This window comes from Charadrius vociferus, unplaced genomic scaffold (genome assembly GCF_000708025.1).
Source record: "Charadrius vociferus isolate BGI_N301 unplaced genomic scaffold, ASM70802v2 scaffold23, whole genome shotgun sequence".
Lineage (NCBI taxonomy): Eukaryota > Metazoa > Chordata > Aves > Charadriiformes > Charadriidae > Charadrius > Charadrius vociferus.
Window position 1 is genome coordinate 80,143 of NW_009647676.1, and position 25,187 is coordinate 105,329.

The 25,187-nt window shown below is 40.3% G+C and overlaps 1 protein-coding gene across 4 annotated transcripts in view; it reads right to left on the reverse strand.

Annotated features, from left to right (window-relative positions):
* Positions 1-3,034: 3,034 nt before the first annotated feature.
* NOL4 (nucleolar protein 4) overlaps positions 3,035-25,187 on the reverse strand; it is a 195,958-nt gene continuing 173,805 nt past the window's right edge. For all 4 annotated transcript variants that reach the window (XM_009881112.1, XM_009881110.1, XM_009881109.1 and 1 more), the window contains 2 exons: positions 13,767-13,947; positions 3,035-3,228 (listed from right to left, as the gene is read on the reverse strand). In XM_009881112.1, coding sequence (XP_009879414.1) covers positions 3,035-3,228; positions 13,767-13,947 — 375 coding nt within the window. The remainder of the gene's footprint in view (positions 3,229-13,766; positions 13,948-25,187) is intronic.

A 25,187-nucleotide genomic window follows, 5' to 3' on the forward strand; every position in this document is an offset into this window, starting at 1 on the left:
TTGAATCTATGATTGTTCCAAAGAAGAGATGAATAAACCCAGTACTTAGAAACATCTATACAGTAAAAACTCCATCAGTCTGCTGGAATTTGGCACAGATAAATCACTTGAGGACTGAAAGCTAAGTATCTGTACAAGCCTTTAGAGAAGGACTTCAATCGCTCCTATGATTCAAGAAAGCACAAATATTTCAGAGAAGGCAGCCAGAAGAGGATGTGCGTGCTGTAGAAGACATACTTGGAGAACTATCAAAGTAGGCTGGGGGTGGAGCAGGAAAGAGGGGAGACCAGCCATGGGCCTTGAAGGTCATATGGTGACCCCCCAAAATTTGCTACTTCTCCCTCAAGAGAAGGAGCAATTGGGGGAGAGGAAAGAGGAATCAGAGGGTGGAACACTAAAATAAATCTCTTGCCTCCTCGTCCTCCAGTCTCTTGTCCTTACCTGATTTAGCAAGACAGCTTGAAGAGCAGTAAGGTTGTGCAGCTGAGAAGCATTCCTGGCTGGCAAACAGCCTCTTAGACAAACTGCTGGTTGCTGCTTAGTTGGCAGTTTGTGGCACACTGCCCTGCACAGCAGGACTAAGGAAACTGGGAAACCTAGACATACTTGTCACTCCTCTTCTCTGTTGAAAACATGCCAGAGCTTTTCTTCGGATGAGGCCAAGGTAGTGACCTGGCACAAGGTATCTGCTTCATCCCCTCCTGGCATGCAAGAGACAGAAGAAGCTGTAGATGTTTAGTAGTGGAAGAGAAGAAAAAGGCACTTGGTTGCTAACAGATTTCTGAATGCCTGGTGAGACAAAAGTTGAGGGAACCACACATCTATGGTAGAGACGAGCTATAGGCCTTCACAGGCATGGTGAGAAGATGTTAGGAGCAAAAGCATTTCTCAAGTCATGGGTAGCAACTAGTAAGAATTTGCAACAATATTCTCATATCCAAGAACAAGTGCCTTTAAAAAGGCATCAATAGATTTTTAAGAATAAATGCAGTGTAGCAAAATGGTGTTGCCTCCAGCCAACTTAAAATTATACAATGCTACTGACTCAGACTTCATGATTTATGGACCACCTGCTTCTGCTCTTATTGAGGACATTCTTCATTAACACAAATCTCCAGCTCGATCAGCCTACTGTATTGACTCAAAATTTTTGAGAAAAGAAGTTTGGGTGTCTGCATGAATTGGACTGAGAGGTCCTTTTTCCTGTTTAAAGACAATAACATTTACAGCTTTAAATGCTATGTCAATTTAAATGTTATAATGTTTCACAATCATGTATTTAAACACAGAAATCTGTTTATTTACCCAAACAAAACAGAGGAAATGATTCCAGCCCTCAGGTTTTGAATTCTCACTTAAATATGTGAACATCAGTCCACAACTTAGAGATGTTTGTGTATCTATGTACCTCCAAAATACTCATATTTCATAGGCTTTTTCACATTAATATTCACCAACAGTATCACAAAAGTTCTTTTTCTTTTACATAACTGTAAGCAACAGTAATTCTAGAAACACTAGAGAAAAAAAAGCATAGCAATGTCCACAGTTACAAGAAAAAGTGCACATTACTTGGTCACAATCACAGTCATTACTTGGAAAACTATATGTAACAAGTAGATATAAAATATCACCGATGCCTTAAACTCATTGTCAAAAACGGAATTACATAAAATTTTGTACATGAAATAAGGCAAATTTAGGAATGCACAAGAAACTTGTTATTCAACAAAAGCTAAACAACAGAACAGATAGTACAGTAAGCAAAAACTAAAGTACTTTTTTCTATATGCTTAAAAATAAGCCTGCCGTAGTGCACAAAGAAAACACCATTAATGTGTAATCAATATTATAAAATAAGAAATAGAGGGGTTGGGAAGAGTGGGGGAGGGGAAAGAAGAGTTTTATTATAGTTGCAGCTGCATCCATTTACAGTTTTGTACAGGTTTTAGCTAGGCCTGGGAATTATACAAATCATACCAGAAGTGTCAAGACCTTCCTCTGTAAGAATTTTGTTTAAATTAAGGAAAACAAAATAAATACACACAAGAGTGCAAATTTTCAGATTGTCACTTGCAACCTCTTAACATTCACCACCTACATCCAATCACAACTAGAGGGACTTGTATAGGACAGCAGCAGTGATCATGGAGTTCGATGAGTTCACTGTAAGAAATCAATTTATCTTTTTTTTTTTCCTCAATGATATGTCTTTTTTAAAAAACCCTCAACTCTTTATTAATTGCTAGTAAAGCTGCAATATATTACAGAATGGAGTTGAGAATGGTATGAATGCAGGAAATGCATGCTTCCTTTGGAAGGTGTTCCGTAGATGACAATTTACAGTACAGGGGGGAAGAATTATCCAGCATCAAGAGTTACTCGTTGTAGAAAGAATATGAAGTTGGGTAGAAGGGCACAGTCAGGGGTTCAAGAGAGGAAGGGGGGACTTACAATAGCTCCTCAAAACATTTTCAGGACCAGTGAAAAAGTTTACCAAAGTAAAAATGAAAAATCTTGAATGAAAACAAAAATCTTTTGTTTTGTTTTTTATAAAAATTACATTTTTTTAAAATACAAGATCCTTTTAATTGCAATTGTGCCCTGTAGCAACAGGACATTTGGCAACGTTTTGCCATATACTGCAGCTTTAAGTCCAATGAGTCAGTATCACATTCCACTAATATTGCACTTGGATCTTGAACAATGGTTTTTTTTAAAAACCGTCACAGCATCTTCTGTTTCCTCCACTTGTTAGAACGAGTTAATTTCTAGCCACTTTTTCGATATTTATGCTGACACACTAAAACAAAAGCAATAGGCTGGACACAGTAAAGTACCTCGGAAATACCAGAGGTCAAAGTTCACTTGAAGCACCTTAACACATCACTTTATGGATCAAGAACAGTGTGGCATTATGGTAATTAACTCTCCTAAAAGACTGTGCAGTAACTGAAGTGTGTGCTCTGGGAAATCAAAATGTCATTAGTGGAAACTCTGAGATAAGACCAGGCCAGTGTGAAGGTCACATGACTCAGTTCTGCTGCAAAATAAGGTTTTCCAGTTCATCTGCAGAACGCAATAAAAATGCGGCTGATTCTCGGTACCCTGCCACAAGTTGCCTCACTGCATTTATTTCAGTCGGACTCAGCTGGGGTCTAGAGCTTGAACTACTGGAGGATCCAGAGCTGGTTGCTAACTGCCTCTTCATACTGAGATCTGTTGGACCTGCAGATAACAAAGGAAAAGAAAAGAAGCTTCAGATCTGCTGCCAAAGACGTTTCACAGGTTTGCAGCTACAAATGCAGAGTAGCAAAATCTGCTCTCAGCTGCATGCCAGTAAGAAGTAGCAGAAACAAGCAATAACTGTTCAATTGCCAGTTGCCTTGACAGGAATCACAGTGATTTATATTTCTACATGACACACGCTCTTTAAGTTCTACTTAACTAACACGAGGGCCAAGTCCACCGCCAGCAGAAAATTACCCTCTGGGGGGTATCCCACCAGCATAAGCCACTCGCACCCCAACACTGCCCTGGGATCTGACGTTGGTGAGCAGGCAGAAGGTTCACCCCCTGTGCCTCCCCCAGCTCCAGCTGCCATCGTAGCCTTCATGGCAATCTGCACACTTGCAGTCTTTATCACAGAATATCAAATTTATGTTCTCTAGATATCTATTTTCACATTTTATGCTTCAATCAGCATGTGGCCAGATTGTGAATCCCTTACAGACATAGATAAATGGTCATTCACTCAACTAGCCCTGCCACCATGCGATCACTTATACAAATAGCTGCTCATGAATGAGATTAGGTTGGTGACAATCTGTCTGCTACAATGAGGAGTACACAATCATCTGGCGGGACTGCATAAAGCTGGCAATATATTGCAAAAATCTTGTAAAGTCTGAACACTGACAAGAGAATCTGCAGCAATCACCATGTTGCAGTGGCACCTTATACCAATAGGCTTAGTACTCTTCATCAAAGAATATTCTCAAGACCACATATGCTGCGTGCAGAAGACAGCACTCCTGGGGCAGACCGCAGGTTATTGTGATCGGCAAAACCATCTGCCCTCAAGAAGTTTGGCTTTGTGTGGAATTTCCCCGGTTGTTTGACTACAGTTATTAATCAGCTAAGATATATGCTGCTTTGATGAGATGTTTGCGTTCTCCACTTAGCACAATACATTTTTTCTTCCTGGAGCGTAAATTTGGACAGGTGGAATTGAACTGAGGACTTTTTTAAACGTAGAAGGATACACAGGGCAAGTATACCTATCAAGCAGTTTATTCTGTGCAAATCTGGAAAAATACATTCATTTTGACAGTGTAGCAAATCTATACCTCTGGCAGGCAGAAGATCAGACTAGCCTGATCTTAATCTTCATATCTCCTGGAAATTGGGATCAAGTTATCTAAAGCAGAGTATCTAGCTTTCCTATGATAAAAATGTCACTTTTCAATTTTGCCCAAACAAGGTATGTCAATGCCAAGGCTTTCTCAGCGTTGGTTCACTGGGTGGACATTGCTTCCTAAAAAGACTGGAATAATTTTAAAATTTAGCATATTCAACTGTAGAATACAGAACTCACCAACTCATACTCTAAAGGTTCTTCTAAATAACCCCACCATAATCACAAGATTCAAAACCAGACTCATATCTTAAGCACTAATGGAGATGTACTGATTTCCAGAAGCTGAAGATCTAGTCATAAACCTTATTTATTTTAGTTTCTTTATGTTTATGCAGAGATACAGCTGAGACCACAAAGAACGTGGAGATTGCCATGTCCCCACACTCACTGAAGTTAATGAAAATCTCCCCTTGAGTGAAAGAAAGCAGAGCTGGGACTATGAAAAGAAACTACTCAAACAGAAAGGGTCCTATTAGATCTTATTTCCTACTATGCAACTGGCATGAACAGCACTTAGCCTTACAACTGTATTACCCAGTTTTACACCTGCATAAATGAACTGACTTTTAAATGACTTCCAGTGTACAAAGGATAAAAAAAAGGACAATTAGCTCAGTGAATTTGTTTCGGTGTGACCGCACGCTGCAGGGAAACCATCACAGTGTGAAGAAGCTCAGAGGATACTTCTAAGTAAAATCTTAACCCAGCACAGCGAAGAAGGGTACACAAATCATAAAGCCAGCTGGGCTGAATGGCTGTAAGAAGCCATTAAAGACTTCTATATTTATTGAGGCGGTAGTGAAAAAGCTACCACTGACATATTGAGGGCATTGTGCTCCATATGAACCCACTTTAACTTTTATGTTCTTTCCTCGACTCTCATTCATGTCACAGACAAAAACACACACACAATATATGGCAGAACAGAGCTTCTGCAGCAGAGCGCATGTTTTTCTGAAACGAAACCGAAGGGCTTTTCTCATTGGTAATCCAGATTTTTAAGTGATTGAATAGGATATTAAGTTCATTTCACTTATAAGTAGAAAATAAGTGCTTGCTTACATTTCTGAGGTTTTTTCCTACAAAAATTGATGACACAAAGTAAAAGCAGTGCTCTGAAAGGAAAACTAGGAGAAGACCAGATGTCCAGCATGCATAAATCAGTGTAACTCCTCACAAATCTATAGGGTCACAGTAATTTACACAAACTGAAGGTCTGGCCCTGTAATTCCAGATTAACTGTCATGAGGAAAGTTTTCAGGATGTGTATCTTTCAATCTGTGAAGGTACTGGAAATAAAGTTTTGTGCAGGTACACATCTGCATCCTGCGTATACAAGCAACCATCAGGACCCACAATTCCTCTTGGTCTGGGAGACCTGTGTTGTACAGAGTTCTTGTATATAAAGGAAATAAGAAATCTCACATTTTAACTTACCCCAGCTACTTCATATTACTTGATTTTTTTTATTATTTCTATATACTAGGAAAATAGAATTTTACTTCGCTCCCCAACTCCTGCCTTGTACTTGACAAGTCACAGTACTGTCCTCCTTCCCCTCAAAGAAAAGCCCCCTGAGCAAAAAAGCAAAGAATTCCACACACACAGAAGAGTGTTCATGGCTATGGTTTCAGGGCAGTGAGTACACCCGTGCCTTTTCAGGAAGAGAAGCTGCATGAGCTGGCAGAGAGCTGAACAGAAAGAGAACAAGCCACGCTTGATGTGGGGATAAGGATCTTAGTTCTTCTTTTAATTATGTTATGTGACCCCTACACCGCACCTCCAAAGATTGCCTATGACAGCCCAAGCTTTATATCTGGGAGAATACCTCACTCAGAGACTATACCCAGGATGTATTATACTGGTCTCAGCTTTTAATAGCTATGATAGACACTCACTGGCAGTATTACTGACTCTCAAAGGTTGACCAGGCTGCTACATGCTAAAAATGCTATAACTTACCTGTCACTTCATCAGTCATACCTAGTCATTCAGAAAATAAGGAATAAATGCATCTTATTCTTACAGCGTAGATTTTTCCTGTGTAATTTTATGCAAATCAGCTATTGAAACACAGGAACCTAAATTTTACTAATAAATATCCACGGAATTTCTTTAACCAGACAAATAAATCACAAATATTCTGAAGGTTTAAAATAGCTGGTTAAGGTAGACACTTCGTGTACCTCTATCTGCAGAAGTCATCACTACGGACGACTAAATCTAGAGAAAACTGAACAGCTTTGCCACCGTTTCTTTTAATAACTATCCTTACTTTAAACAGAACTATTTCCTTAGTGTACTTAACATTATTTATTAAGCTGCCAGTCTTTACAGGAGCAAGGAAGTGTATCCTTATACAGAGAGAAATCTGAATATTTTTGCAATGAATTTTGCAGTATCAGGTTCCTTCAAAGTGATACTGCACATTTTAGCATAGTGCTTCCTATCCTGGAGTACTTCAGGACAATTAAAAATCTTGACTGAAGATATTATCAGGTTCCACAATGTCTCTGACAGTGTGTAAGAAAAGATTAAGCATATATCGCAGAGATGAAGACAGGATATTTATTTTTTAATTATTTATTTCTCTCAGTGCATACTATTGTAATTCACAATTGTCACCTCCCATGTTTTTATAACAGCACAACATTCTCTTAAGCAGCAGGTTAAACAAATTGCTGAGACAGATCCTTTCCCTTATACGCTGAGAAGACTGAAGTGTTGTTCCTATGCCTCTTGTTGTGGCCATTTGATGGACACTTTAACATGGAAGTATTTTTGATTTACCACCTCAGTCCAGTTACATAGACCTAATTTCCCTGTAAGGTGAAATTGCTCTTGTTGGAACCACATCAAGCTGAATATGGTAACTCTGAAACCCCACTTTTCATGTGCTAGACAATCATTTATCAAATTAGCTTCTAGGAATATCTGCCATTAAATATACTGCTGGACAAATGGCTCTTTTTGTAAATTGAAAGTCTTAAATGGAACTAGTTATTGCCTCATGCACTACTCATTAGCAACATGATTTATATCAAATTCTAAAATATGGGTCAGATGTAGATGTGCTGTTACTGATTGCTTAGACGCTATCAACTGTCTCAGCAAAAATCCCTTAAGAATTGTATGCTGTCACTGGGTAGCTACCAATCTTATAATTAACAACTACTGAAAGAATAATAAATGTGTCAATGACTCTCAAAATGGTTATCACTATTGCAGATGATAATTCAGAATAAGGAAAAATGATTTTTAAAAGCTATATGTTCTTAAACATCTATGTTTCTACATTTTCATTAATAGTTAAGCAACCTTTTTCATCAGTGAAGACGCAAAAAGGAGTGGCACTTTTTTATAGAAAAATACATATGCCCACGCTTTGAAATCTCTCTTGTGCATCTTTTCTATTGCACTTATTCTCCTTTCTGCCTTTTTTCCCCATGAATGGCTTTAGAAGTATGTTCTAGGTTCTCATATACTCCAATAAAACTAAATAGAACAACTATCAAAGTATGTTACTTTTTTTCCGAATCAGATGTATTTATTATTGCAAGAAAGTTTTATTGTGATATTATGCATCTGTCAATGTTTCTTTCTCTCCTGCCTTCAAACAAAGAGCAGATGTGCCTAAAACTATTGCTTCTAGTGCCAGGAAATCTCAGATCTAGAAAAGAGGGACTAATGAATTAGACCTTTTAAGCTGCTTTCTACCTTCTACACCTTTCTTTCTGGAAAACATACCTTCAGCTAGTTTAGATAGAAGAAAAAAACTGCCATGTTGCCTGAGGAAATAGATGTGACAACACAGAAATGCCTATAGTCACTGAACATCATGCATTTTCAACAATCAGCAAACGCACTGGTTTGTGATGAAATGATTGTGTGATGTCCTTCAATAATGTTTCCTGTCCACCACAGGAGATTAATTATGGGGCATACACCCATCTTGCCTTAATGGCTATTTCCTGAACTTTATGCAAAGGTAAAAAAGTAGGATACTGCCAAGTATACCCACAGACGTTCCGTCTCCATTCCTATGGTGGGAGCAGAGTAGTACTTGCATATGCCATGTATCCGATAATTTGAAGAGGAGGAGGAAAGGGGAAGAGGAACGTGAGGATGATCTTAATATAGAATTCAGCCAGCATTTCCCAGCAAGAAATGCCTACCTTTGCCACAACATAGGTCAAACCATTTAACCTCTCCCAACTCCACATTTTGCGTTTTTTAAATGGAACTAAAACCAGTCTCCAAGTTCCTAACTCTACTGCTCTTGTTCTGTGTCTCTTCATGCCCCAGGCTCCAGCTGTGTTAGAGACAAGCTGTTTTGTCTTTCCTCTCTGTCTCCACTTTGATGCCATCAGGGTAGCACCAAGAACACAGGAGACTGTGCAAGAGTAGAGGTATAAAGAAGAGCTGGAGACAGCAACCACAGCAAAAACCCCATTCAATGCCTACATCATGGCCAGCTGTGCTGTGGGTAACCCAGTCAGCACTTTCAAACTGGATATTCTCAGCATCAGCTCCAGGTGCTTCTCCCAACTACCCTGTTGTCTTCAGCAGGGCTGCACCGCCTGAAGGATTGGGAGGCAGAAGGACCAGGAAGGCTGACCTGCACATGGGTAAGAGGCCTGGCTAAAGCAGGGAATGACCACGACAGCACAGCCCTTCTGGGCATCTGGAAGGGAGCAGCAGGGAGAGGTGACAGGTGTTGTGGGAGTCCAGCAGCTACCAGCTGGACCATGGGACCATTGGTCATGGTCTGTGGGCCCACCCTGTGGGCCAGAGGAGGCTGAAGGCGAAGCCTGCCAGGGCTCAGGATTTGCTTGTGGTGTGAATGCATTTGGATTCAGCGGGAGGACTCACCTGAGCTGGAAGGGGACTGGACGTTTGTGGTGCCTGGGATGCAGTGCTGAGTTGTGGCTGTGGTGGAGGTAGGCTGCAGATCTGTGTAGAGAAACAGAGACACAACAGCTGCTTTGTTTTACCATGACATGAGGGCATGTCCTGTGTGGCCAGTCTGCCACTGAGTCTGAAACACCCTCTCTTTTTACACACACAAAGGGAAATGACTGTCATTTCTGCCCAGAAAACCAGACAACGATGCAGAAGAAACAGCCCCAAATCATCTCCAGGAAACCCAGCAATGGCCGCAGAAACACTCTCCACACTTTTCAAGCAAAATGGACATCAGGAAACAAAGTGGCTGTTGAGAGCAAGATTCTGACAAACCCACCCTGGCTTCAGAGAGTGCTGACAGTTGACGGTCATGGGGAGAGGGCAGACAGAAACCCACTGGACAGAAACGTGGGGAGGCAGGGTGATCCCACTCTCTCAGGAGAGGCTCAGGCAGCATGCAGGGACTTCTACATCTTCTGGTGGCAGCAACAGATTTTGCTCTCAACAGAGCAGCCTGTCTCCTGTCCTCACCCTCCTGCCATCAAGCTGGGCGTCCCTCCAAGTTCGGTCCAGGTGTGATGGAGCGGGGCCAGCTGAAGCCTTTGTAGCTGGCTAGGAGCTGGCAAGCAAATTTTGTTTACACCTACTGGGCTACCCCACTTTGTAGGTTCCCTGTTCAGTTCTGTAGCATGAACTGCATTAGCCTTAAAAAAGACAGCTGTGGAAATCCACCCATCTCAAAGAGCAGCTCTCCTTTAACATCTGCAAGAATCAAAGACAACATGTCCAAAAGCTTCTCCCCAGCCCATGTACAGGCTGACAGAGGCTCTGTCAACCCACAGATTGCTTGGTGATGGTGTGAAGCTTTCCAGATGAGCTGGCTTGGCCTAAAGGGTTTAAAAGCAGGGGAAAAGTGCTGTAAGCCCTAGGCTTTTCCTGCTGTGCTTTTTTCCTGCCCACAATAAAGGAGGGGTCACTATACAAGCTGTTGCATTCTGCTTGCTCATATTGAGCAGTTGCACGAAGGCTTGCCCCACACAGTTGTGTAAGGAGCTAATTATGGTTCTGTAATTAGCCATGTGGAAGGACAGGCTGAGAAGGGAAGCACTGCAACAGCAGGCACAGAGAGGTCCCTGAGCCAGAGCCACCAAACAGTTGGGCGAGCAGATAGCGAAGTCTGTAAGATGGGTTCAAAGTGGGGATGAACTTTATAGGGGAGGAAATAACCAAATTAAATGAGTCACAGCATACAAAATACATGCATCTGTTGGACTGCTAGATAGAAGCTAATTGGACATAGTCATTATACTACTGTGGGGAAAGGTCCAGAAATAAGTATTTAAGCAGTGAGTTTTAGCTAGCTTTTGCAACTTCTCCTTTTTTTCTGTTTTAACAGATACACAAAACCAGACGGTATTTGTTTATACACACATCTTGACTGAGGTGTATATTTATTTTTACACTAGAACATTTGTAAACGTGACAAGAACATTTGATGGGTTACTAAACTGAAAAGGAAATGCATTCTTAAATTACTTCTTAGGTCCTGAAAACAATTTGCAAGCAAATATCCTGTTCTCCAGAGAGGGAACTCATTAACCATCCTAACAGCCTTGCATATGTTTGGAAGGGGAGTCCTTGAAACAGAGTAATGATTGCAAACAACTGTCCTGTGAGGTCTGTCAGGAGGGCAATGGTTACCCCTCTGAACTGCAAGCCCACCCACTCTTTTCAGTCTACAAATGAAAAAGCAAATATCCATGGACGTATCAGAGAGGACTGACAGATGCCAAAGAACTGGCCTCCAAGCCCTCCCATTTCTCCAACAGGGAAACCAGCTGATGGAGCAAGAGCACTTTACCCTCAATAGCCAAGAGATAATTAGGTTGGCTACTGATTGCTTTTGTGTCATTGAAACTAAGAAACTGATGGAGTTGCCTTTCCACAACTTTCCTAATGATCTTCCTGAAATGGCAGGTGGGTCACAAATCAGCAGCCAGCTAGATTGTTAGCATCAACAACTGGTTTCCAAGTGCTGGCATGCAGACTTTTGGTTTGTGGAGCTTATGTGCTTTGGACCCTGTAGGATCCCTGTGGAAAAGATGGACACCTTTGCACAATGCTCCAACTATGCACAACCATCTGGGAGAGGTGTAATGGTTTACTAGTCATCCAAAGTAAGAGGACATACAGACAGAATTTTCCAGTGTAAGTAGGGAAATGCAAGGAAGAAGAAACGTTTGAACATATGTTAGTATGCAAATCGTAAGCATCCACTGGTCCCTTCACCCCAGTGATGCTACACAAAGAAATGCAGTACACTGCACATTTCCCTGGCTATGTTAGCTGTGCAGCATCTGGTAGTTCCTGAATAACCACTTTTTGTCCTGCAAAACCCATCTTGAGCTTTAATTGTGAAAAAACACTTCAGTCCTCTACGTTAAAGGTACAAGGAAAATGTTGCTTCTAATCAGAAAGTAATACTAATTTATGATGTTGAATTTGTATCTCATTTTTTAAAATTGCATGCTGAAGTGACATAGAATACTTTTGCCTAAATCCCATAATTCACTGAAAAATGTGGGCTATGAAAATGTATCCTATTACAAGAGGTTTGAAGAGAAGAACAAGCACACAAAACAGTTGTGATTCCTCACAGTTTAAGATTATGTAAACCAGAACAATTCTGATGGCTTCTGCTGACAAATAACACATGGGGAGTTTAATCCTACTCTTAGTTGGGTGAAAGTGCAAATGCTAACTGTTTTCAGAGGGAACTTGGTCAGATCTTCTGGCTCCAATGTGAAATGCTCTTGTTGATTTTCCCAGCAAACAAATTTCCACAGCCTGTCTTACTCTTATGAAAATATTTGATCAGAGATCATATTCAGTACCTCAGATGTGTTTTTCATGCATATGGAAACAATTGCAATCATCATTCACTCTCTTTAAGTCAAAGACTTTTGACAACTAAAATATTATCTTTTTAAAGCCTTTTGAAAACTTAATGCAAATCATTTGAGGATTTTTAATGCAAGACATTTGAGGATTTTTTTGTCGGGGAGGGGGTGAGGAAGCAGACATGACTGAAGGTCACCAGGACACCGCATACCAATAACTCCTTGTGGGCTGCAGCCCTAATAGTGTTTTGAAAATTGCTTAGCGTGTTGAATACAGAGGCTGTAGCTGAACAATTACCATCTCACCTAAGTCAGCCCATGTACCTGAAGCAGCACTCTCCTCAGCCAGAGGGGGATCAGCCAGGACAAAAACCCAGGTATTTCTCAGTCCTCTGAGACATTTTTTACATACCATTCTTGGAGGCAAGAGACCCTCAGGCTTCCAGAGTAATCACTTTTCTCTGACAGACAGACAATACCCTTGTTATCAGAAAGGCCAAACCTTTTCCTTTGGTCTGAATTTGTATGAAATTAATACGGGGGACTATTTCAAATGAATAATAGAATTTGCTTACGTTTGTTTGTAACAAAAGCTTGCTAATGTAAGAAGAAAGGAATGTTGCCTAAATAAATGACACCACTGTTTTTTTCAGAGGGGCATACAACCTCATGGTGACACATAATTGCCTGCATCATTTTTAGTATAGATGGATATATAAAGATGGGGAGGGACTACTTGTCAGGGAGTGTAGTGATAGGACAAGGGGTAAAGGTTTTAAACTGAAAGAGGGTAGATTTAGATCAGACATTGGGAAGAAATCCTTACCACCTAGAGGGTGGTAAGACACTGGAACAAGTTGCCCAGAGAAGTTGTACTTTCTCTACCCCTGGGGATGTTCAAGGCCTGGTTGGATGGGATTTGAGTAACCTGATCAAGTGGAAGGCATCCCTAACCACCGCAGTGGGGTTGGAACGAGGTGATTTTTAAGGTCCCTTCCAACCCTAACCATTCTACGATTCTACGATTCTACAGATATGCTGATTTCTCATTTAACACTCGGTATGCCAGATCCTTATATGCAATAAATTGAAGTAGCTAGAGAGAACATGTGAGAAATCTAGGTCAATTTATTTGTGTTACAAAATATGGAGTTCGGTGTTTTCAAACTCCAGCCACAAAGATACTAATGGCCTCATTTTGTGATCAGTGTATGAGAGGACAATAATGACAGGGTAGGTCCTCATAAAGTCATGCAAATCGACTGAAGATCTAACCTGGCATTTTTTACTCAGCTTTGTTAGAGACTTCAGGTTCAGTCTCGCCCTATTGTGAATTAGTCCCTTGAAACTGAAAGAATTGAGACTAGCATACAGTGAGCAAGTATTTTGCTCAGCAGTAGCTGTTTGCAGGATTGTGTTCCTGTTCATTATCTGATAATAGCCTATGGATATTGTACCCCTTGGAGTAGCTTTTTGTACAGCAGGGGGAAACGTACACATGAGCACATACACACAGAGGCACATTTTGTAAGGAAACTCACCACTGCTAGAAGCATCGTTGAGATTTAGCAGCCCACCTCCAAGCCCTCTGTAACTATGGTAACTGTAGGTCCCATTGCCATTGATGTACAACACCTCCTGTGTGCTGGAAACAGCTGATGTTGAGTAAGTGACCTGGGCTGGCTCCTGTTTGTACTGCTTGTCAGCTGGAGCAGCCTCGTCCTGCGAAAACAAGAAAAGGGTTTGAATTATTGTTACATTTTACCTTGCACAAGAGGGTCTTTTCCATTGTTACAACTCCACATCTATTGCTTTCAGAAAGGTATAATACATGTTAAACAAGCACAGATGTGTTTCTGATTGACAAAATATCAGCTGAAAAGAAACAATGGAAATAAGCAAACATACAGGTTTCCTATATGTCTATATTCCTATAAGTCTGAGAATATTCATTTTTTTTGTGCTCCACAAGCCAACCATACTGGTTCTCAAAGGAGAAGAAGCATCCTCTCACCCCGAAGAGCTCAGTCTCCTGCAAAACCCAACTCTGTCCAGAAATAGCGTGGGAAAGGATAGAAAAAAGCCATTACTTTCTGAGTACAGGAATGACTCTTCTGAGCCAGAGAATCATATCTTTCTCGATAAGACAAACCAATACAGAATGCACCGACTACTTCTTTTGATGTATCTGCCTCAGAAATGACAGAAGGAATAGAGGAATGGAATAAAGCGTTTCCTGTGTTTGCAGAGGGCTGAGTGAGTGTCCATCCACACAAAGGCCAAGCAGTAAGGATGTCTCTACAAACGTGACTTGAAAGCATTTGTTATCTGTGTATGAGCAGTGACTGTACATCATGAGTCCCCCTCAATGCTCCCTCTTTGCCTCTTAGATACTTGCATAATATTTAACAGGATTTGGCACAACAGCCCTCCAATTTTCCCCTAAAGGAGATCATGTTTCAGGTGAAAGTGTATTTTTCCCCAGCTGCACTTACCATAGCTACTGCTTAGAGCACCTCACCTCCACTCGTGATCACAGAATGCCCCTGTGGCAACTTTAGTAATGACACAAGTGAAAAAAAGAAAAGCATTAAGAGAATATTTCATACATTTTAGTAGTTGGAAACAAGGAAAATTAACAGTGTGTTGACTGCTCAGCCCACCACAGGGACCTGAGCACTAGAATTTCTGATTTAGTCTGCAAATGTATTTGAAATTCTTTGTTTCTTTTGAATTGTAGACTTTTTTTTATGGGCCTGATTTTACACTCTTCTCTAATGAAAATATATTTCAGTGATTTCAAATAAAATGGATCTATGGAAGATCAGTATCTAAAAAAATAGCAGTGAGAATGTTTGCAGACCTTTCCAGTGTAGTTAACTGAAAAATGATCTGTTAGAGTTATCTCCCCTTTGTGTAAGATTTTGTCCATTTTATGCCTCTCTCTTCTGCACAACCCTTTCGTGGTTGGTAAATATACTAACCTTATTAAGAATGCAATAAAATATCTCAAACCTTTTCTACAATGTTTACTTAAAAATAGAATGTATATACCAGCACAGAGGGGTCAAATAGTTCAGTATCCAGTCTGTGTCGAAGCAAAAGGGGTTCTGAAGAGGCTTTCCTGTCTGCATTAGAAGCAGTTGTCGGTTCCTACCTTCAAATAAGACACTACCAACTTTTCTGAGATGAAGATATTCCTGTCTCATAGATATTTATTGGTGAAAGAGACTTGGGCACAACTGAGATGACTCAGGAGAAGGAATATATATTATTAACAGAAATTTTAATATTTAATACAGAACACTGAACCATCAGATAATTAATGCCATAAACAATCAGAATGAGGCCTCTTGGGCACTAATATGAGCTGAGGCAAAGCTTTGCATTTTTAAGAGAGTTGGCCAAAGTAGACTCCTATGCATTTTCTTAAGTAATAATAGACTTAAACAAAGGGCCAAAATAGCAATTTATTTTTGCCAGGAATTCAACTTTAATATCATTTACCTTTTATCTCCAAAGGTCATTGCTGTCTCTTACAAAAGAAAATGTATTATTTTCTATGAGAAAATATTCATGAGCTATACAATAAAGTTCTATCTTGGCAACAAAGCTTAAATCATCATCCAAATCTTTAACACTCTCATGGCTGAGATGTTCTGGATCCTTATGTTTAAAATTAGATGATACTTCCTGCCATAGGCTCACTTAGAGCCTCATTTTATTCTCTCAAACACCAGTAAGGGATCTTCTGCAAATTTATCAAGGACTGGACTGTGTTCAAGAGGTGCAGTGCAAAGGGGTCTAACTTCTATAGACCAGCAGAGTATCTCAGGGATTGTCTCCTTTTCCTGACTGTCTGGAACCCACAAGTTTTCTGTGCCTGAATTTACACGTCCTCCAGAGCCCCTCTAGTCAGTGCACTGAAAACTTAGCAGTGAGTTTCTTGCAGAGCTGGTGCACTGAGCTTCTAGCAGAGCACAGCAAGGAGAGCCTAGCCAGAGGGCACAGCAAGGGCGCTTGGTGCACCTTGGTGCATACCATCCCACGTGTTAGAGCATGTGGCCAAGAAGTGGGAGACCGAGTTCTGGCTTCTTGTTGCAATACACAGCAAAGAGGTGGAAAATTTGGGATGCAACGTCTTTGCCAGCTGTGGTAAGGAAGGGACCTGAACTCAGAGCTGCCATCTCCTAGCAACTAGGCTCAAAGCAAAACTGCAGTAGGAGTCATAGCTGAAGCTGTGCCACTGCGTGGAAAGAAATGCACAATTCATAGGGCTACAGAGATAGCAAACAGAAAAGGAGCATGACTCAGTTCCCTTTCAGAGAAGTGCTACCCTGGGAGGCTTCCAGCCCTGCTCCTTTCCAGCTGCTCCCTAAAACAAAATTCAGAAGCTGCTCTGAGGTTGGGAATCCAAGGCCGGGGCTGTGCTGTCTAAACAGGATCTTTGTATCAAAATAATCACAGCCCCGTGCAACACCATGGCATGCCATGGGCTGGGTTTTGGGGTGGAGCCCAAGTGTCCCGGCACCACTCCTTCGGTGGGTGAAAGGGGTTGAGGACGATGCTGAGCCCAGGACTTCTGGTTCTGTGGAGGAGCTCTAATCTCTTGGCTACTATACAAAAGGTGGCTTCCTCTAAATACTACATATATTTTTAAAGAGCAGATCAATCACCTGTACCTAAATGATGAATAAGTTGCCATACATTTCAGAGCTGAAATCTGGGCCTCGTCGAAGTGCTCAGCTCAGTGTTTCAGGATGACTAAATGCAGAAGCAGGGCAGGATTTTTGGAGAGCATTTTCTGAGCAGGCTTAGGTGTCAGTCCTACTGGTAGGATTATGAACCATTAGCCTCATCTCAGGGGGTTAGGTGTTAACTCTCACACATACCCCTGTGATTTCAGCATTTTTCAGAAATGTTTTGTACTTCAAAAGGCAAAACTGTGTCCTTTTTCCTTGCAGCCACACTGAGGATAAAGAAGCCAGGCTCTCTTTTCCTTGGAGAGAGAGAGCATCAATATATCCACTTTTGTATACCTGAGATTTATCCTGTGTAGATTCATTCTCTTCTTTCTTTACATCTTAATTGCCTTTGCTTTTAAACTCATGTAGAAATTAAACAAACATAGTGTTGTTCCAGAACTGAGATCTTTTTTATATTCTAAGTTAGTCATTCAGCGCTTCTTGTTTCCCCCTATATTATGTTCACAGTGAAAAGGCTTAATAATTTATTTCAAATTTTATTTAAAATAAACAATAATAATTTAATAATAATCAGTAACAATTAACTAGCCATTTATTAATATATTTGACCTAACTGCCTGGAACACACTGCTGTAATCCATAACAAATTTATAAAACCTGCAAAGTATTAACTACCCATTTTTGAACTATTTATAGTTTACCTTTAATAAGAAGTATGAACAAGATGCGGATAAAACATTTGTCCATCTAGAATTTGACTCATACTATCTTCATTTTGTATATGGCAATGGAAATAAATCATCCTTCTAACAATATTTCTTTTCTGAATTTATTTTGGAGCATATCATCTGGAAAATGATGGAAATTACAGAAATGCAAAAATACCTTTTAGGTACACAAACATGCTTAAATAAAAAGTTATCTGTTCACTTGAAAAAGTGGAATCATGAAGCACATACTGTGATCCTTAACTTGATATGTATCAGAGATATCTATGTCTCAGTTTTATGTCCAGGTCTGTACAAGAAGACCACAATTTCTTCCTGAAAAGAGCAGATTTTAAAATTGCATCTGCAGACAGATGCAATTTTAAAATAAATTTTTTATTTTTTATCACAGAAGCAACTAAGTAACTCTCTAAGGACAGCACATACTAAGAAAAGATTTCATGAACTATTGCATAACCTGCATACTGAAGAAACCCTGCTCTGCTCTGACTGATATTCTGAGCAGCTAATGAACAGTTTAACAGGAAATATCATCCACAGCAACACAGATGCTAGTGCAGAATGTCATGACTGTGGCAGGAAGAGCGAAGCTCACCAGCAGTGTCCCAGCCTCCTGTTCCCCATGCCAGTGGAGGCACAGCATACACACTTTTCAAAACGTCTGTCCTTCGCGGAAGCAACTCGAACAACGCCATTGCCTTTCTGTTCCCCCTCTCCTTCCCCACCACCAAAATAATACAAAAAAGTAATAGCTTGTTAAAATAAGAAGCCCTGGCAGTTCTATGTTACATTGAGTTTTGATCCCATATATACACAAGTGTCAGAAATTCTGTCTGTTCGCATTGAGAGAGAGCAGCGCTACTGTCTTGCCTCCACTGTTAGCAACAGGCATTCCTAACGTGTAAATGCAAATCCCAAAAGTGAGTGTGTATGCACAGCAACACACATGGACAATGCTAGCTGACCATAAAGCTAACAAAACTTCTGCAACAAGAATATAAATGGTATGTTCCAAAAATGGCAAAGATGGCGACATGCATTTAACTACTGCTTTCATGAAAAGCAGTGTCTACCAGACTAACAAATGAACAACCCTGATAATGCCAACTTTCAGCTCCCCCTATCAACGTGATTTTTTCCCACTCAACTAGAAAAGAGACAAAAAGGCAAACATATTTTTGCCTCATGTTTCTCGATAATTTCTTTTTTAATAAGTTAAATTGAAAAATGTGGATTGCTTGTTGTTCCTGTCAATAAACACTTATCTTAGAATACCACTTTGAGGTTAGGAAAACTCAAATGCAGATTAGTATTCAAATAGATAGGCAAGCCAGGGACCATATATTTGCATATGGTCTTCCATTTTTTCAGCATAGGAAAAACCCAAACATTCACATGAAAAAACAAAACATGCTTTCATGTGCTTTAATTTTTCTTTGTAGCGTCAGTAGCTTGTAGTATGGCTTTAGGAGAAAGGAGATAACGTTTCATATATTTTTCCCATTTGGAACCCACCAATTTATTTCTATGATTTTTGAATCAAAAGTAAAATAAACAGAAACACATGATAAAACCATGTAGCACTTTTCAAAGCATACCCAATTAATCTGCACAATACTCCTGTTAGATAGGACTTTTATCACTGCTTTTCAGATGATGAGATTCCGGCAACACAGGCAACCTTAAGCTAGCATTACCTAATATGTAAAGCACTTGAGTTCTGCAACCATAACCGCACAATGGGCTTCTCTTTGTGTAACTTAATGTTTAAAATAATGGAAGAAACTCAGAAGTTCCATCATGGGGCACCCCGATGAATCTTCAGGGGTCTGCGGGGCTGGGAGCTCTCTGCCCATCTCAGCTCTTGCACAGAGAAGCAGATACTTGGGTAAGTGGCCATCATCATCTTCACAGGGCAGGGCGTTTAAAGGAGGATAAGCCATAGGATTCCTGGCTCCCATTGCAGGGTCCAGACGGCAATCCCTTCTTAGACACTCAGAAATCACTGCCATTTCCCTGCCCGTGACCTGATAATGTATATCTTGTGCTCTGTCTCTTCAAACTTATTTCACCCTGTCTTTTCCAAATTCCTGACTCCCCACCCCGTTCTCTTTGCTTCTCCAATTTCATCTGCTGCTCTCCAACTCAGTTTCCATCTTCTTGCCTAGCAAATCCTAATCTCTCCTTTCCAGACAAGTCCCTTGGTCCCTGATACCTGCGCAGTCTCAGCAAATCAAGTCCTTTCATTTCCTTATTTGTATTTAATCAGTGTCACATCCACTGATGATCCCATCTGAGATTTTCTCTCCCTCCTCAGACTCCCATCAGTCTCCTAATTCCCAAAATCCTGTCTCACAAGGGGCAACAGCAGGCTCCACAATTAACTAAGGCAGCTTCTGTTTTCAACCTACATTATTTTTCCGCAGTCATATTTGATCCTCTTTCACCACTAGTTCTTTAATTCATCGGACCAGTTTCCCTCATACCATCAGACTCAGCTACTCCCTTCCTCATCCAACCCCATCTCATAATCTCACTTTCCCTTCATTCTTTGTCATCTCTCCTCCTGTCATCATTCACAGCCTCAACCATCTTCCTCTCCTTTCTGCACTGAGATCAGAATCCTAGTCACACCCACTAAAATTCAAATAATCTGGGAATGTAGCAACTAAAATGTTTTGACTGTATAAGCATGTGCATTCAGTGGCACATCCTTGGTGTAAATGACACTACTATATTGTCAAGACCAAACACAGAGCCTTTTTTTTTTTTTTTTTTTAAGGAATGGTAAACACATGAAACTACCCTTAAAGGACATTTTCCTCATTCTTGAAAATGGCTGAAGTTTTCTCTGAAAGAGTTCAACACATGGAAGACATACAGAATGGCATATGTAATCCCTGGGGGCTGAGGGTCATGAATTTGTCACCAAACTGCATACTGAGTATTATAATGGAAAGTGTCAGGTAATCTTAATAAGTGATGATATTACTAACTGCTTTGATGACACACATTGTTCTGACAGAACACGGGATCTTTTATTAGCTTTAATTATATTAAATTAATTCTCTAGTGTTTGACCCAGCTTTTAATTTTATGACCAATATCCTGGAAGCCTAGACAGCTAAGCATTATTTTGGCACATCACAGTAGGCTAAATTTTCCTTTAACGCTGCAGTAAGGCTGTTGACTCAGTATGCTTAAGCAATGATGGAAACAGTATTTCTGCAAATGATGGATGTGAGTTTTCACTTTAGTTTTGGTTTCCAATGGACATTCTTTTTCCCCTCTCCAGTTGCTAAGGTTTGTGTTGGGATTACTACTGACTAAATTAAACCTGTTCAAGCCTAGGGACCTACAGGACTACCGACCTACATAATTCACTGAGTTTGAAATCCAAATGAAGCTTCAGAGTAGTCCTGTGCATTGCCTGACCTTCATATTTAAACTACTGAATATTTATAGTCCTTTAAAAGGACAACATCTTTTAATATTGTAGAAGGTACTCGTACATTTGTGATCTAAGCATGGAGGCAAGGTAAGGTTTGTAGACCAGGAGAAGAACTTCTGTGCCCGAAAGCTGATCTAATAGAAGATATTACCTTCCTCAGAAAGCCTTATTTCTCTTACAACACAATGAGCAAAAAGCCAGTTTTTCAGTTGAAAACTATTTCAGTTCAGAACTATTTTGAATAAAGTTCTACAAAATTTTCGGTCCCTATATTGAGGGATTATTAATCCAAAATTAACATTTACCTGAGATTTCAATTCATCAGACCAGACCCATAGCTGAAACCTAAAAATTGAATTGCTAGAATCTTTGCAGTCTGTTTACAAAAGTATTTAACACACACCAGAGGTATATTTTATCTGAGGGGCAAAGTTATTCTGTTGTAGCTTTCCAAGACAGATATCTATATTTTTGTACATATATATATACTTTATATACATATCTCTATACTTGGGTATTTCTCCATCTCTCAGGCTAGTCACAGTATTCTTTAAAATGATGCATCCACTGACACTCTCATAACCTGCTGTCCAAAATCATCAGGGCAGATAGATTAAAAAAATAATTGCACCTCTGGACAGACTTCTTTCCCTTTAAATTTAGTTGTCCTTCATAAACTGCATTCCAGGTCTTTGTCAGGTACTAGAATTATGGATGAGGTGTACGCATAACCAGCAGAAAGACCCCTGAGGTTTTCCCCAGAAGTACTAAGAGTAAATTTAAGCAAATTGGTTAAAATAAAACACAAAGTCAAGTTCAAATAATATCACAGAACTCATGCCAGATATTCTTTAGATTATGAATTGTTTTTATAATTCAGGGGTGGATTTATCAGTAAAAGCAAGAGGGCCATAACTGCTGTCCTCAGGCATGCACACTATTTCTCCTGTTGTAAGGAACAGCTCGGGGACTGTACCGTTTTCTATTTCCCACCCTGTGTTATCAGATCTAGACCACGTTTTTCTCTACCACTCTCTCTGCATTATTTTCCTCACTTTTACTTACTTGAATCAAGTATGTTGAAAAATGAGAAAGCCTGTTCTTGTGTGACATACTACTCAATTTGTAGCTCAGTTGGAGCTGGGTATTCCAGCTAAGCTAAATATTCATGCTTTAGCTGTGAATCTGTCATCTCATCATTATACGGAGAAACATCAGTCTTAGCTTAGAGTTTTCTGGCTCCTGCACAGAGAAGCAGCTGCCAGGGTAAGCAGCCATCATTATCTGTACAGAGCAGGGCATTTAAAGGAAGATGAGCCATGGGATTCTTGCTTTCCATTGCAGGGTCTGGAAGGCGTCCCCTTCTTAAACATCCAGAGATTGTTGCCTGTCCCTTGCCTGTGACCCAGTAGTGCATACCCTGTATCCCACTCTCCTTGCTTCTGTCTGTCATCTCATCATTACATGGAGAGCACATCAGTCTCAGCGTAGAATTTTCTGGCATAGACAGAAAGTCTATGTTATAGTCTAAATTATGTGAAAAAGTGCTCCTAGCACACAGATGCAACTGTATTGAACATGTTACTGATGGAAGTATTAATGATGACTTTGCTGTGAAGTCCAATATCAAAATGGTTTTCATATTTTAGATAAAAAATTATAAATACAATTTTTTAGATGGTGAGGAAATATTGGTATAGTCTAAATCAGGTATAATACAGAGTCCAGTTAGGCTTCTAAACTCCCTGTAATGCCAACGCTGATGTGGCAACTTGAAGAGTGTCTATCAAAATGTTAGCTGCCAAAAGTTCAAGGACCTCCAAACTGTCCTCCTGGGTATAGAGCCAAGAAAAGAAAGCACCATGCTTCAGTTTCAGATAAGAAGGACGGTAGGTTCCTTTTGCTCTCAGGTTATTAACACTGAAATGAACCGCCATCGTCAGTGCTGTCACCAGGTATGACATGAGCCAGTGTTCAACAAGAAATGAAACCATGAGACTGACACTGAAAAAGAAGATCAAAATAGAAAGGTGTTACTGTGTAGAATAGAGAAAAATGAACCCGTCTTCTACATTTCTGATAGAACAGCACATTATAGACTGGAATGGGTACGTTAACCTTAAATAAAAAGTTAGTGTTTTCACATTGCAGTGTTTAGGTCTTGTTTTCTCACCAATGCCACTTCACCTGCAGAACAGAAAACTTTTGGAAGAGATACTCGAATGGCTGTTGCAAGGAGTTGTCAGAGAATCACTTTTGTTGTAGCAGTAGCAAAGCTGAGGGATCATTTTTCATAGCCTGTCAGCCTTTGCCAGTTCATTATCCACTGTGATAGCAGAAGAGCAACATGAGCTTTCAGAGGTCACCAGTGCTGCTGGTTGAGTATGGACACATGGATGAGCTATTCCTACATCCTAGGTAACTGTGATGCACAGTCACTGGGGAAAGACAAATTGGGTTCTTCTAAAGGACCACATCTCTGTCCAAATGGAAGAGGATAGCGTTTATCTTTTTCTATGGTGCTTAAGATAAACTTACTGTTCTGTAGTGAAGTTCTAGATAGTTGATTTCTGAATGTGCTTTCCCTGGTGTGGTTTTTTTTTTCTATCAGGGACAAAGGAATGTTAAAAAGTGTAACTCAATGTAGCAATCACATTTGAGGTGGACTAATGATGGAAAGTGTTCTGCAAGTTAACTTTCTCTATAGTTCTTGTCGTAGGTTGCAGTTATTACCCTTCATAAGCTATTTCATAAGTTATATTGGACATGGTCATGCTCTTTATTTTTGTATAAAAAAATTTAGTTATCGAATGGTGTCACTACTATTAATTGAAATTTGTCTCAACGTACAAGAAAGGTGCATACTGCAAGACTGCATAGTGCACTGCAGTGTATGCACAGCAATGACTTCCTCAGTGGAATTTTAAATAAGGTGTCCGATGATGGCAAGCACCAGATTACAAACAGCTACAGGCATGTATGAGACAGAACTGGACCTGGTTTGAATACATGAATTTTGCCAATGCCTTTGAGTTTTGGCAAAACTCCTATGTGCTCATGCCACATTTCACAAAATACATGTGATATTTTCAATGGAGAAAGTGGTTCAAATTCAGACAAAAAGGTGCCATGCAAAGAGCAGAAGAGTCTACAGGGCTACCATTTTCTGCTTTGCAGAGGAGCACCAGAAGAGAGGGGGCAGGTGGAACTTTTGCTCCTCCTTGTTGTACCAGCATAGATTTGTTAGGGCCCGGGTCTCATACATAATTTCTTCCTCTCAGGATAGGCAGGAAACAAAGGCAGATTTCAGCTCCAACCTAAAGAACAGCACAGCATGACCCTTGCCTTGGGCCTTATGATAAGTTACTGATTTAGGCCTTGTTTCTGTAGTCAATCTTCAGAATCCCTGCCTCCTCACCTCTTCTCAGCCAACATTTTCCTTCAAAGGAAAGCCAGTTTCCCTTGGGAGACTCCATCACTGACTCCTTCTGCCTGCCACAGAGGATGGGAACAGAGAGGATACAAAAGGATCCTTTCCTTCCCTGTGCCACCTTCATAGATCTCTCAGCCTAAGACAGCTCCAGGCACAGGACCATGGGAGCAGGCTTGCTAAATCTGCTCCTAAGAGAGCTCATTTGGTACATGCCTGATCTCAAAAGTGAAGCACCACATAACAAACTCCAGGGCCTAGGATGGCCCTGCTGAAATTAGATTAGCTGAAAATCTGAAGAAAATAAAGGTAAAACTTCAGTGGAAATGAAATACAGATTATGTTACGCTTATTCTTACATTGCTGCTTATCCCCTCTAGTCCTTTCAAAGCCAATTTCTTTGCAGTGGCCAGCACCTCGAAGAAGAACATGGCTACTGATCATTTTTGCTGCTTCCACATTGACAGGCAGTACCAATGGAAGAGTCTGAATATCTGACCTTTCCTCCAAAGAGAAACAACATAAATAGCAAGAAAACAATGTCATCTTTTCCCATCCCAAGAGCAGTTTTGCCTGCAGGTAATGGTGCTGAATGAATCAATGTATTCCCCAAACTGATGCATGATGACAAAGGCGTAGCAGTACTT